The 12,905-nt window shown below is 38.5% G+C and overlaps 2 protein-coding genes across 5 annotated transcripts; one reads left to right on the forward strand and one right to left on the reverse strand.

Moving 5' to 3' along the window:
* Positions 1–9: 9 nt before the first annotated feature.
* Clu (clustered mitochondria protein homolog) lies at positions 10–10,674 on the forward strand. 2 transcript variants are annotated; one of them, XM_076376578.1, is made up of 11 exons: positions 10–318; positions 3,936–4,219; positions 4,302–4,724; positions 4,790–5,156; positions 5,236–5,372; positions 5,440–5,720; positions 5,897–6,023; positions 6,096–6,270; positions 6,349–7,823; positions 7,886–8,011; positions 8,090–10,674. In XM_076376578.1, exons 2-11 carry the CDS (start codon positions 3,938–3,940, stop codon positions 8,843–8,845), a joined length of 4,149 nt encoding a protein of 1,382 aa, XP_076232693.1. In that variant the 5' UTR covers positions 10–318; positions 3,936–3,937; the 3' UTR covers positions 8,846–10,674. The 2 variants fall into 2 exon arrangements, with proteins under 2 accessions (XP_076232693.1, XP_076232692.1); XM_076376577.1 differs by having other exon boundaries at positions 13–307.
* LOC143178112 (U6 small nuclear RNA (adenine-(43)-N(6))-methyltransferase) lies at positions 6,140–12,573 on the reverse strand. 3 transcript variants are annotated; one of them, XM_076376585.1, is made up of 4 exons: positions 12,354–12,573; positions 12,065–12,284; positions 10,679–11,993; positions 6,140–6,263 (listed from the first exon to the last, which is right to left on the reverse strand). In XM_076376585.1, exons 1-3 carry the CDS (start codon positions 12,456–12,458, stop codon positions 10,759–10,761), a joined length of 1,560 nt encoding a protein of 519 aa, XP_076232700.1. In that variant the 5' UTR covers positions 12,459–12,573; the 3' UTR covers positions 6,140–6,263; positions 10,679–10,758. The 3 variants fall into 3 exon arrangements, with proteins under 3 accessions (XP_076232700.1, XP_076232698.1, XP_076232701.1); XM_076376583.1 differs by lacking the exon at positions 6,140–6,263 and adding an exon at positions 9,900–10,035; XM_076376586.1 differs by lacking the exon at positions 6,140–6,263 and having other exon boundaries at positions 10,736–10,873; positions 10,974–11,993.
* Between the last annotated feature and the right edge of the window lie 332 nt (positions 12,574–12,905).

Consider the following 12,905-nt stretch of genomic DNA (forward strand, 5'->3'; position numbering starts at 1 on the left):
CAATCGCGCCCATTAGACTTTGTACTTCGTTCGAAACGCACGTGCGGTGGAGAGAAAAGCGGCTCGCAGTGCTCCAGAGTCAGTGTGCTGCCTCGTGAAAAGAGGGACGTCGTTTGGGGGCGACTCGCAAAAGGTGTGCGCGCGTGTAAATCGTGGGTAAAGAACGTGCCGGGTTGACGAAGGGCCGCGTGGGAACTCGTAATCGTTGACTAGGAAACGATGACACTGGGCGCAGAGATCGAGGCTGCCGTCGAGAACGGGAGCACGAAAATCCCGCTGGTGAACGGCGACGAGGGAGCCGCTACTGGTTAGTAGACGGTAATTTTCTAATCTACGCCCTTCGCCCGCGATCCCGCGGTTCTAGGTTAAAGCCCCCCTTCTGGCGACGTTATGTAATGATCCTCGGGTGTCGTCAGGTTACCACGCTGTGTTCGAGCTAATGCGTGCGCTCTAACGATGCCGCCGCGGCCGAAAGCCGGGCCTTCGGTGCGTTATGTAACGCGCGAATTGCGCGAATCTATGCACCTACGATGCGAGCCCTCAGCGGGCCGCAAGTTTCGATCACCTAGCAGAAGACGCGATTCCCTGCTAGCAGACGAATTCTCTCGGCCTTTCTCCTGCCCTGCGGTTATTACTAGCGTGATCGTTGCTCGACTTGCTGCCCGCGGACATTCTCGCCGCTGTTTTGCAAGCGAGGTTGCACAAGACGCACGAATCTGTCGTTTGACGTGCTTCATCCTTCAACGTTCATCGTTTCGTTGAATCGCTGGTTTTTCCTGCCGGTGTTCAGCAGCTTCGAGGCGTGTGTTTCTGCCTCTGGCTTTCGAGATGGGCATAGGAACGATTATCCGGCAAGCACGTGATCGGTTTCACTTGGAATAATGGGCTACCTACGTATCTCGTTTCGATGCGTTATCTACGGACGGGGATTTTGAATTTGAGAGAGTTCGAATCTCGTGTTTCAGTTGATTTGTTGCGGCCTGTTTAGGGGATTGTTGACAGTCGTTAGTTTTCGTCAGGGGACGTGATAGCGTTGTTGGTATTGTAGATATACCGCGAATGCTTGTGCAAATTCAAACTTCTGTGAATTTACGCATTACAGAAATAATGAAAATCGAGCACGAAGTTTGTTTTAACCTCTAAATGTTGTAACGTATTCCGCACGTTTTATAAATTCATATATTTTTGAATATTCTATGAAGTTTATTCTCGTTTCTACGCAAATTTTTCAGAAATCTATAAAGATTTAAAGCCTATAATAATAAAGTAATTTGAATTTAAAGTGACGTGGTTTTGAGGTAGTGATATTAGGAATGGCAAAAGGTTTTGGAATTTGACAGGTAATATTGGCTATTCTATCCGAACAGAATTACATAAATTGTATTACAGAATATCTAATTACGTCTTTTTCCTCGTCGTGTGCGACGATAACTGTTCGATTTTACTGGCGAGCACATGTTCCGCTTGTTAAAAGTCCAATGGTTACCGAACACCTTCATTCGAGAACGGTAGGTGATTTTTCATGGGACGTCAGTGTTATTCGTCACTGTCAATTGACACTAGGCCCATTTCGTTGATCTTTTGGCTTCTCAGAGCTCCCTTTTCTCGAGAAAAAAAGCGAGCAGAAACACGTGCATGTTAATGACCTCGCGTGCATAGGCGTAGCTACTGAAGAAACTGACGATATGCTAGAGAAAAGTAGAAAACACCTTCTGTCAATTATTTTCAAAATAACTGACTAGAATTATTAAGCAATTTCATTTCTCAAATCTGTTTACACTGAGTAATGAATTCTTAACCTCAAAGGAGGAATTTTTTTTAAACACCTGTCTCCTTTAAACGGTTAAATAACGGTTATTTGAATCGCTAAAATTTGAAATTTTTGAATCGAACGTTAAGATTGTTTGAAATATTTAAATGTTTGAATGTTTGAATATTTGAATATTTGAATGTGCGAATATTTGAATATTTGAAAGGGTAGAGGGAATAGGAATTGAAATTTAATCGCGCAATGATGGTCTTTCGCGAAGGGTCGAACGTTTCGAAAGAACAATAGTGAATTACGAAGAATTATCGATAGCAGGGGTTATCGGTCTTCCTTCTGACGTTGCGTCGCGTTTCCTTGCGCCTTACATCTGTAAACAGTCGAACGTGTGTGTTTAGCCAAACCTTTGCAGACAATACAAGAACGACCACAGAGGCTAATAATTAACATTGTACGTGTTCTTTGTTAATAAATGGAAACAGACTATCGATATCGTACTCGACATTTTCCTATTTCAATTCGAATGTTTTCGTTACTGTTAATTCGCTTATCGACTGAGAGATCGCGCTTCTGTTATTACACAATCATGTTTAACCGGCAAACAACAAAATACTTTTTCCTAATTAACAATTTCATAACAGAATTCTTCATAATTTTTGACATTTTTTTATCGTTTAATTTTTATAATTGAAGGAATGCAACTATGTCATTTTTCTGTAACAGAATGTTTTAAACTCGAGGGACAGAAAATATAGGTTACGTTATGAGAGAAGGTGGGTGAAAATTTGGGGATGAAACAATTTTAACAAATCATCTTCCTTAGGTAGTCAGTAGATAAAATCTATAGGAAAGTGTGAAACAAGATAATGGAATCAGAACGATTTCGTGTGTCCCTTTTTGTACGCGATCTTATCTTCTGGCTTCTTTCACATCTTCGTTCCTTATCGTTTTTACTCGATAAGAAGGGGATCAAAAAAGGAGGATTTCAAAATGGAATAGTAAAACGTTACGTGATAGGGTCGCGATAAGCAATTGGTTTGTAAGATAAACTTGCGTGTGCCCGAGATATGAGTAATATACATGCGGAGCACTGCAACCGAAAAATTTAGTGTCTAAGATAAGGCATTTTTTCTCAAACGATAAATGAGACTGTTTGATAAAGTATATATTTGCAGTGTCAAGGATTTTCGGCTCGAAAAGTTTTGGTCATGAGGTTTTGTCAAGTCATAGAATTAGAAAATTGTTCGCTTTTAAAATATTCTTGCATTGCAAGAAATAAGAACATGAATTTACATTTAGCAAATCGTTTCATTTAAGTATTCTGCATGTACTGTTACCATAAACGTTTCCAATTTTCATCCGATCTTGATACACTAGGTGAACGCCCTCTGAAGACACTTGCGAATTTCGATCGAACACTTATTTCGTTAATCGATAATCAACACATTTAGCGAATAAATATTAGTTTCATTTAAAATATTTAAAAAATGTGAATATAATTCAGTTGGAAAACTACAATAATTTATTTAAAAAGACAGTTTTATTTATTAACAAGGTATCGTGGACACAGAAATTATTAAAAGCTGTCCTTAGGAACACTGAAGATCAAGGTCTCGTAAATGTAGAGAACACGAAATTTGTTGGCTGTTCAACATTGGCATGAATTTTCAGAGAGCGATGATAATGAGCCGCTAGCTCGAACGCAATTAACAATGTGATTTGAAAGATCGATGCACGCTAGAAATGAATATATATCGCAAACATGGTATCGATAAAAATAGTACGGCATTTGAGTACAGACTATTTACATTGCCGTTTATTTATAAGTGCATTGGTGAATGTAAGTGGTAGTCCCGACGGATGCCCACAGCCGTATCTAGTGGGAAATGCACCCCGTTCTCCAGTAATGCAACTCATAGAAATATTTATAGACACGTTATCCTTGAGAAGTAATCAGATATTCAGCTTCAAAGGAATCTTAGGAATAATTGTATTTTATATGTATCTAGTACATTTTTTTAACAATACAAATTTTAATCAACTTGTACACAAGAAATCTTTGAAGTAATTCCTCATTTCAACAATCCATAACTCATAAAAGATAATAAACTTTTACCTCATAGATTCTAACATATAACTAAGTACTCATTTGTGTGTAAATTATGTTCAGATATGAAGGAAACCATGGAAGAAACAGGAAATTCGAGCACAGTAGTGAAGAATGTTGTGGAGAAGGGTGAAGTTGAGGCCACAAAAGAAGAGGGAAATGAAAAAGAGAAAGAAAAGGAAAAGAAGAGTGAGAAAAGCGAAAAAGAAGTTGATGGTGATAAGGACAAAGATGCTGCAAATGATCAAGAAGTTGTTTTCATTCAAGATATGGGATTTACTGTTAAGATTGTCAGTCCAGGAGCAGAACCATTTGATATACAAGTTTCTAGTATGGAATTGGTCCAGGTAATTAATAATTTCTTGAATAATCTCTTATTTAATACTTTGTACAATGATAAAAAATATATTTCTCTTATTATGTTTTTAGGAGATCCATCAGTTGCTTATGGATCGCGAAGACACGTGCCACCGCACCTGTTTCTCTCTTCAGCTCGATGGGAACACATTGGATAACTTTGCTGAGCTGAAGAATATCGAAGGCCTAAAAGAGGGTTCAGTGATTAAAGTCGTAGAGGAACCGTACACGATGCGAGAGGCACGCATACACGTTCGACATGTTCGCGATTTACTGAAATCCGTGGATCCGGCAGACGCTTACAACGGCGTCGAATGTAGCAGTTTGTCGTTCCTAAACGTCGTCACGAATGGGGACATCCTTGAGAAGAAGAAGAGTAGGGCAGATTCGGTCGACTGTACTCCACCAGATTATATCATACCAGGCTGTAAAGAGAGACCTTTATTACCTTTACAGCCACAAGCTAAAGAACAAAAATGTCCTCCTTGTCTAAAAGTAAGATTCAGTTGTACAAATGTGACTTGTTATGTTAAATAATTGAATTTAATTATTTATTACAGGTTCTAACAACATCTGGATGGAATCCTCCACCGGGACACAGAAAGCTTCATGGAGACTTATTGTATTTGCACGTGGTGACCCTAGAGGACAAGCAATATTATTTGACAGCGTGTGCCAGGGGTTTTTTTGTCAATCAGTCGACAAAAGAAGTGTTTAATCCGAAACCAGCGACCCCGAGTCATCTGTGCCACAGCTTAATTGAGCTACTGAACCAGCTCAGTCCAACATTTAAAAGGGGTTTCGCTGCTATGCAACGGAGGAGGACACAGAGGCATCCTTTTGAAAGAGTCGCCACACCGTATCAACTTTACGCGTGGAGCGCGCCCCAAATTGAGCATACAATTGACGCGATACGCGCTGAAGACAGTACGTGTCCTTTCAAACGAAAGGCATCATAATTTTACGAAATGCACATTTCACATATTAATATTGCCCGTATCTACAGCTTTCTCTTCCAAGTTGGGCTATGAAGAACACATTCCTGGCCAAACTCGAGATTGGAACGAAGAGTTACAAACAACGAGAGAGTTACCTCGTAAAAATTTACCCGAAAGACTGCTTAGAGAACGAGCTATTTTTAAAGTATGTTGATCATTCAACGCTCAAATATGCAAAGATATATTTCCCGTTTTTTAATGGAACAATTTAGGTTCACAGCGATTTTGTTGCCGCTGCAACACGAGGAGCGATGGCAGTCATAGATGGTAACGTGATGGCCATAAATCCAGGAGAGGAGGCTAAAATGCAAATGTTTATATGGAACAATATTTTCTTCTCTCTTGGATTCGATGTCAGAGACCATTATAAAGAGCTCGGTGGTGATGCTGCCGCCTTCGTCGCCCCCCGAAACGACTTGCAAGGTGTTCGAGTTTATGCAGCGGTCGATTTACCTGGCCTTTACACCCTCGGTACCGTTGTAATTGACTACAGGTTTGTACGAAATCGCCTAGACGCATTATTCTCGTCACACTACTTGTACAATGGTCAATATTTTGTAGCGGACAATTTGTACATATGTTCGATGTTCAGTATTCTAAAGAAACTTACGCCGTTCGATCGAAAGGATGTTAAGTTCTTGTGATAATCGCTCGTATTTTTCTGTATAGAGGATATCGTGTCACCGCACAGTCGATCATCCCAGGAATCTTGGAACGTGAACAGGAGCAATCTGTTGTTTATGGTTCTATAGATTTTGGGAAAACGGTTCTCACGCACCCTAAGTATCTCGAATTGGTAAGTTATTCGACAGGATTTTTCTAAGACATATTTACAAATTTTTTAATATTATTTTACTGTACGTTGCAGTTAAACAAAGCTGGTCAGCAATTAAAAATTCTTCCTCACAAAGTTATCAATGATGCCGGAGAAGAAGTGGAACTTTGCAGTAGCGTAGAATGCAAGGGTATCATCGGGAACGATTCTCGACACTATGTGTTGGATCTGTTGCGAACTTTTCCCCCTGATGTTAATTTTCTGAAACGTAAGTCGACGTAATCAGCAGCCTGCATAACATTTTTTCACTCTGTTTTTTTTTTTTATTAATATTTATTTTCTCCAGTGGAAGGTGTCGAGTTGAGCAAAGAAGCTAGAGCTCTCGGTTTCCCAATCGAACACAAGCATAGATTAGCTTGCCTTCGCCAGGAGTTAATTGACTCCTTCGTTGAGGCTAGATACGTTCAGTTCATTAAACATGCCGCGGTACATCTCCAGCAGCTCACGTCTACGAGAAGAGTGCAGAAAGAAAAGGAAACCACTGCGAAGGAAGATAAAAAGGAGGAGTCGAATGCTATCACAGTTGATAGCAACAAAGAAGATTCTTCTCAATCGATTATCGAAGCAGATGAGGCTAAGAAGATTGTGGAGAGCATCACTGACTCTATTACTGGCGGAGAGAAACAAGAATTGGAGGAAAGTACAAAGGAAATAGTTCGACGGGCTGCAGCAGCGGTTGGAAGCCTACGAGATGCCGAATTCGATGTTAGATTTAATCCAGATGTATTTTCTCCTGGTGTAAGACACTCAGACCCTAATGGTCCTGCTTTGAAAAAACAGAAGCAATTAGTGCAGGATGCCGCTGACTTTTTACTGACCGTACAAATTCCTACTTTCATTCGAGAATGCTTGGATCACACTGCTGCTGCAATGGATGGAAGTACATTGGTAGAGGCTTTACACGGTAGAGGCATCAATGTACGATATCTTGGCAAACTGGCAGCAATGTTAGCTGCAGTTCCACAATTACAATATCTTAATCGTATCGCAGTTTCGGAGCTTCTCTTACGTTCGGCGAAGCACATCTTCACGTTTTACATGCAGGGTACAGAGCTAATGAGTCTCTCAGCTGCGATCAGTCATTTCTTGAACTGCTTACTGTCTTCTGCACAAATTATTCATCCTCAACAAAATCTAGAAGAGCTTCAGAGTAAGACCGCGAAGCGGCGTAATAAGAGGAAAGGTAGAAATAATGGTCCGCAACAGTCTGAAGTGGAATGGGCATCCTTAACGCCTAAATCTCTTTGGCAACAAATTAAAGCCGACCTAAAGTGCTATTACGATTGGGAAACACCATCCCCAGAGTCACTAGACGCCACCATAGAACATTTTCATCTTCAGAAGATTTCCTTGCTTCGCGGTTTCTGCATAAAGACTGGCATTCAGATATTGTTACGTGAGTATAACTTCGAAAATAAGAACAGGGCTACGTTCTTCGAGGAAGATATACTGAATATATTCCCCGTGGTGAAGCATATCAATCCGAGGGCCAGCGATGCGTATAACTTCTACACGACAGGTCAGAGTAAGATACAACAGGGGTATTTGAAAGATGGATATGAATTGATCAGTGAGGCGCTGAATCTCCTAAACAACGTGTACGGTGCTATGCATCCTGAAATCGCCCAGTGTCTGAGAATGCTCGCGCGATTAAATTACATAATGGGTGATCATGGGGAGGCCCTTGCCACTCAGCAGAAGGCTGTCCTCATGTCGGAAAGAGTTAATGGAATAGATCATCCATACACCATTACTGAATATGTAAGTATTTGATAGTATAATGTGTGTATATCAAGTTATAGTAATTATTTCTTTTTTTATAGATTCATTTGGCATTATATTCTTTCGCAAATGGTCAGGTCTCTGTATCACTAAGGTTATTATATAGAGCGCGTTACTTGGCCCTCTTGGTTTGCGGCGAGGACCACCCAGAGGTAGCATTACTCGACGTAAGTATTAAGAAAACTTTTAGATGTTAATACAGTACTCAATAAAATTGATTTACGCTGTTAATATTGTTTATCTAGAGCAACATTTCGCTGATACTTCACGCTGTCGGAGAATACGAATTATCGCTCCGCTTTTTAGAGCACGCGTTGGCCCTCAATCTTCGGTATCACGGCCCAAGGTCCTTGAAGGTTGCTGTCTCCTATCACCTCGTTGCAAGAACACAATCTTGCATGGGCGACTTCCGTGCGGCTCTAAACAACGAGAAGGAGACGTATGCTATTTACAAACAGCAGTTGGGCGAGGACCACGAGAAGACTAAAGAAAGTAGCGACTGCCTGAGACACCTGACGCAACAAGCAGTCGTGCTGCAGAAGAAAATGAACGAAATTTACACGGGCAAATCGGGAGTTAGTCTGCCACCTATTCAGGTGCAACCGCCCAGCATGGGCTCGGTATTGGACATGTTGAACGTGATCAATGGCATTTTATTCGTTCAGATCAGTCAACAAGATATCGAGAACTTCAAAGCGGAGATAGAGAAACGGCAAAAGGAACAGACGCCTGACGGAGAAACGAAGGCGATTGAGAATAAGAAGAACGAGAAGGAGAACAAGAAGGAGGAAAAAGAAAATAAGAAAGAGGAGAAAGAGAATAAGAAGAATGAGAAGGAAAGTAAGAAAGAAGAGAAAGATAATAAAAAGGAGGAGAAAGAGTGTAAGAAAGAGGAGAAAGAGAATAAGAAGCTAGAGAAGAAGATCGAAGCACAGAAAGTAGAGTCAAAGAAGCTAGAGGAGAGTAAAACTACATTAGAACCGGTAGTCGCAGAGAGCTGAGCTCGTTTCAAGACACCAATGATGATTATTTAGTAGTTTTTTGTTTCCTCTGAGTCCTAGTCTTTCCCTGCCCGCGTCCAAGTCTTTTTCAAGGGTAACGCGAGTACGGCGTACACCATTGGTTGGAATATGAAGCGGCAGCGTTTGCTCGCCGAGAAACCATTACTTTCGGTGTATTTGTATTACATTTTACAGCGCTATCACGTTTGAACTTTTATAGTGTGGCGATCGTTGATGATGTGCGAAAAATCCTCGGAAGCTGCGTATGGCTTCCTGAGTACCCGCAGTGCTCGATTATTCATCAAATAGCAGAATTTATGACTGATTTATAATAGCATACAAGCAACATAAAACTGGTTCTTCACTTATCTAAATTATTCGCCAATAGGAAGGAAAGGAATTTATTGCCTTAGCGTGTATGCCTGTCATCAGGATACTTATACATAAATTTAATTAGTATACAGAGCTAGCGGATCGCACTGCTGTATCGAAACGAATTGTAAACGAAAGGACTGGTAGCATCACAGTTTTTTTAAAGGCTCAATTAATCATACTTCGTAATGAAGCTATCGGTATTACGTACGCTGCACTTCTATTAATCAAGAAAATAACAATTAGTGTTTGTTCCAGCGTACTACACAAATGTTGCTGACATTGAAACGAAATGTGAAGTACCAGGAAAAATTAGACGATATAAGAATCGTCTGCGAAACAAATAATGGACGTTTATTATCATAGAATATAAGCTAATAATTTTTTTTTCTTTTTTTTTACGTCTTCGATAGTCTATTTTATTAGTACGTACATATTTGAGATCATTGTTTTGTGCCATCTAGGCATCGTTGTCATTTTTTCCATCCTAGTTGCCATCGATGAACTCAGTATGTATTGAATACATAAAGACACTTAGTATTTTTAAATTGTTAATTTATAATTGGCCTTGTTGGGTTCAGTATAAATACTATAGTTAATGGAACTTTTTCAACAAATACATATCTTTGCTGAATTCGGAATAGTTAAGAAGCTTTTAAAAATCCGCAGGAGAAAAATTAAGTATCCGTATTGCATTCAACAAGAACAATGTGCGCAGCTTTATTTTCTATTTTTATCTTACCACGTACATCACATAAAGAGCTTTTTCATCTTTTTCAAATCATCATTTTATCATCACTCTATTAGAAAGCTTGAATCTGGAAAATACGTATTTTATAGATTTTTCTTCGTTATTTATACAAAAAGAAAATGATTTAAAAAAAGGATTGGTGGCAACAGAAGCATGGTTGTAATGACAAATGCGTGCGTTGTTGCATTCATGGTCGTTGATACAATTATCGAAAACAGCTCATTAGTCAAGTTATTATAAAAGTAGCGTGAATTTACTATTACCACTAGAAGTAACGCAGGTATTCTTAGAGTTTTAAGAATGAGAAATGAACTGTTACCAAAACATTAATCTACATTTTTTTTGTTACATGATCGCGTGTCTTCATATCGAGTACCATCCATTTCGTAATGGATGTTGAAGATGATAGTCCTATATTAAAATTTTACCTCACAATTGAATTAAATTAAGTTGAAGGATGAGTATCTATCATTTGTTGATATTCGGTTTAAACGAAAGAAATTATCTTGTGTTTTAAGTCAGTTATGTTTGTCACGATAATGAAAGGCGGATGAGTGGAGGTGCCGCATAGTTTCTGTTTAACAAGTTCGTACACTTTACGATATGGAATATTATATTGCACTTGTTAGCCAAAATGTACCATAAAGAATACTAGTTCATAAGGACTATTGATTATAAATAAAGTTAAATACTTGATTTACATATATTACCTGTTACGCGATTTCATAGAGTCTGCGCGTAAAATAAATCATTTTTTTATGGGACATGAATGAATACTTTAAGAAAATTCCTAGGAGTCTTCCAGATATGAGCTTTCAGCTTGCTCGCATGCACCACTTTCGTTTCTCTTCAATCGTTTTCTTTTCCTTTTATTTGGCCTTGATTGCTGCTTCTGAAAATGCTCTCTGATATTCAATTTATTTATTAAGTACTGTTTAAATGTTTCCAGAGCGTTTCTGCCCCCAGTTCCTTTCTCAAAAACCATGGATATCTTTATATCGTCACCTTCTGACTCTTCTTCATGCTCTATTAATTCAACAAAGAAGTTACATATTAGCAAAGGATCCTTAGATTCCTCAGCTTGAACTGGACCATGTTTCTCCTCATTTGCATTGTCTGAATTGTTCTCAGTTTCTTGTAAAGAGCTTTCTTGAGTACTGCCTACTGCATTTGTCTTCTCTGCATCGCGAGATTCAGACTGATTCATTTGTCTTCGAGCCAATCGACGTTTTCTACGTGCATGTGACCATGTGTCGTTTTGCGCAATTAATTGACACGACCAGCCATTGAAATCATCAATGGGCAAGTTCAAATCCTTCATTTCTATCTGCAATTCTTCCATTGACTCTTCCAAGAAATGGACCAAGTTTTCAAAGGAAGAAAATTTGTCATGCATGGGAAATTCTATCTCTGTTGGACGTTGTTCTCTTAATAGCTTTGCAATATAATCCCCACTTTTTCGAATCACGGGTGCATTCGTCAAATTAATTACATCTTTCGGGAGAAAAGACCAAGCCAATCCCCACCTTTTAGTATGTCCTTGGCAGAACTCAGTCCAGGTTGCATTTTCTATGTTCTTTTTCTTCAATAACTTCAGCAAGAACAGCAAGTTACTTCTTCTACCAAACATGGTGGTGTAAATCTTAACTTTGTCTTTTATTTCTATACTTTCATCAATCATTTGCATTACAAATGCTCTTTCACCACCCTGAATTGTAAGCTCAGCTTTATTTCCAGTTGGAGCATTTCTAGGTGGCTGTCGTTTTTCTACCCTGTCTGCTGATCCTTCCATTTCAAAAAAAGGTGGATTACACATTGTGAAGTGATAGATTTTTCCTTCTTCTAAGATGTCTTGGAAAATTGTATCTCCATTCACTTTATGTACTTTTATTAAGTGCTGTAATTTATTATTTTCAACGTGTTTGCTAGCTGTTTCCACGCTTGTTTCATTCACTTCTGTGCCAATCATTTGATTGCCATACATCTTTGCAAACAGTAGAGGGTATATGCAAACTGCACCAGTACCTATAAGAGAAAGTGTTTATAAAAAATATTGAGTACATAAAACAGAATGTATTCATTTTTTATCAATTTACCAATGTCTATGCCAACAACTTCTTGCATATCATTGAAAGAGGCATGTTTCATCAAATCTTCAATCCACAAAATATAGTTTAAGCGCAACGGCAAAGTGGGTACTAACTTGTTTGGAGGTATTTTTACTTCTAAATTGAAGTCATGTTTTAATAATACTTCTGTGAGCACTCTCAAATTATCTTCATTCTTAAAATCAATTTTCACTCTGCCAGTGAGATCCTAGAAGTTTAGTTAATTAAATTGGATTCCTTAGGCAATAAAAATTCGTTTGAATAACGTTTTACTTACTATAGTTACGATATTACAAAATTCAGGATAGTGTAAAGCAAGTTGTTTAAAATCTGGCGCTTTTTTGTACCTATTTCTTGGGTGCATAAATTTTCTTAAAGACATTTTCGTCAAACTTCTTTTTTACTTTACAAAAGCGATTGTAGATATGTATTCTATATGGAGTTATACTAGTTACACTTAATAAAAACCATTGTTCACATTTTGGGCATTGTAAAAAATTAACACACTACAATATTTCATTAAACAATTACCTTTATTTACAAAAAAATATTTGTAACACTACAAACACTATGGAGCCTAGTGTATCAGCTGATAAGATCATTGATTACATATTCTTCCATCTAGTGACATCGTCATTTCTAAACTTGTACAAACATTAAAGTAAAAATTACATTCAGTTCATTAAAAACATCACCTTGTATCAAACACAGAAATCCTAATCTAATAACTAAAGATATGAAATCTATTTTCAAGAAATTGGATTTTCTACAACTTGTATTCTTTACAAAATAGCGTCCAGTTAATTTCAAATAATAACGAAGACGCCAT

This window comes from Calliopsis andreniformis, chromosome 4 (genome assembly GCF_051401765.1).
Source record: "Calliopsis andreniformis isolate RMS-2024a chromosome 4, iyCalAndr_principal, whole genome shotgun sequence".
Classification (NCBI taxonomy): domain Eukaryota; kingdom Metazoa; phylum Arthropoda; class Insecta; order Hymenoptera; family Andrenidae; genus Calliopsis; species Calliopsis andreniformis.

What these genes read in the sequence shown, in the direction of transcription:
- Clu (XM_076376577.1), top strand. Translation starts at nt 220, where the DNA reads ATGACACTGGGCGCAGAGATCGAGGCTGCCGTCGAGAACGGGAGCACG. An exon ending in CATACACCATTACTGAATAT is followed by an intron (nt 7,824 to 7,885) that starts GTAAGTATTTGA and finishes CTTTTTTTATAG; the next exon opens with ATTCATTTGGCATTATATTC. An exon ending in CAGAGGTAGCATTACTCGAC is followed by an intron (nt 8,012 to 8,089) that starts GTAAGTATTAAG and finishes TTGTTTATCTAG; the next exon opens with AGCAACATTTCGCTGATACT.
- LOC143178112 (XM_076376585.1), bottom strand. Translation starts at nt 12,458, where the DNA reads ATGTCTTTAAGAAAATTTATGCACCCAAGAAATAGGTACAAAAAAGCG. An exon ending in TTTGTAATATCGTAACTATA is followed by an intron (nt 12,285 to 12,353) that starts GTAAGTAAAACG and finishes CTAAACTTCTAG; the next exon opens with GATCTCACTGGCAGAGTGAA. An exon ending in AGTTGTTGGCATAGACATTG is followed by an intron (nt 11,994 to 12,064) that starts GTAAATTGATAA and finishes TTTCTCTTATAG; the next exon opens with GTACTGGTGCAGTTTGCATA.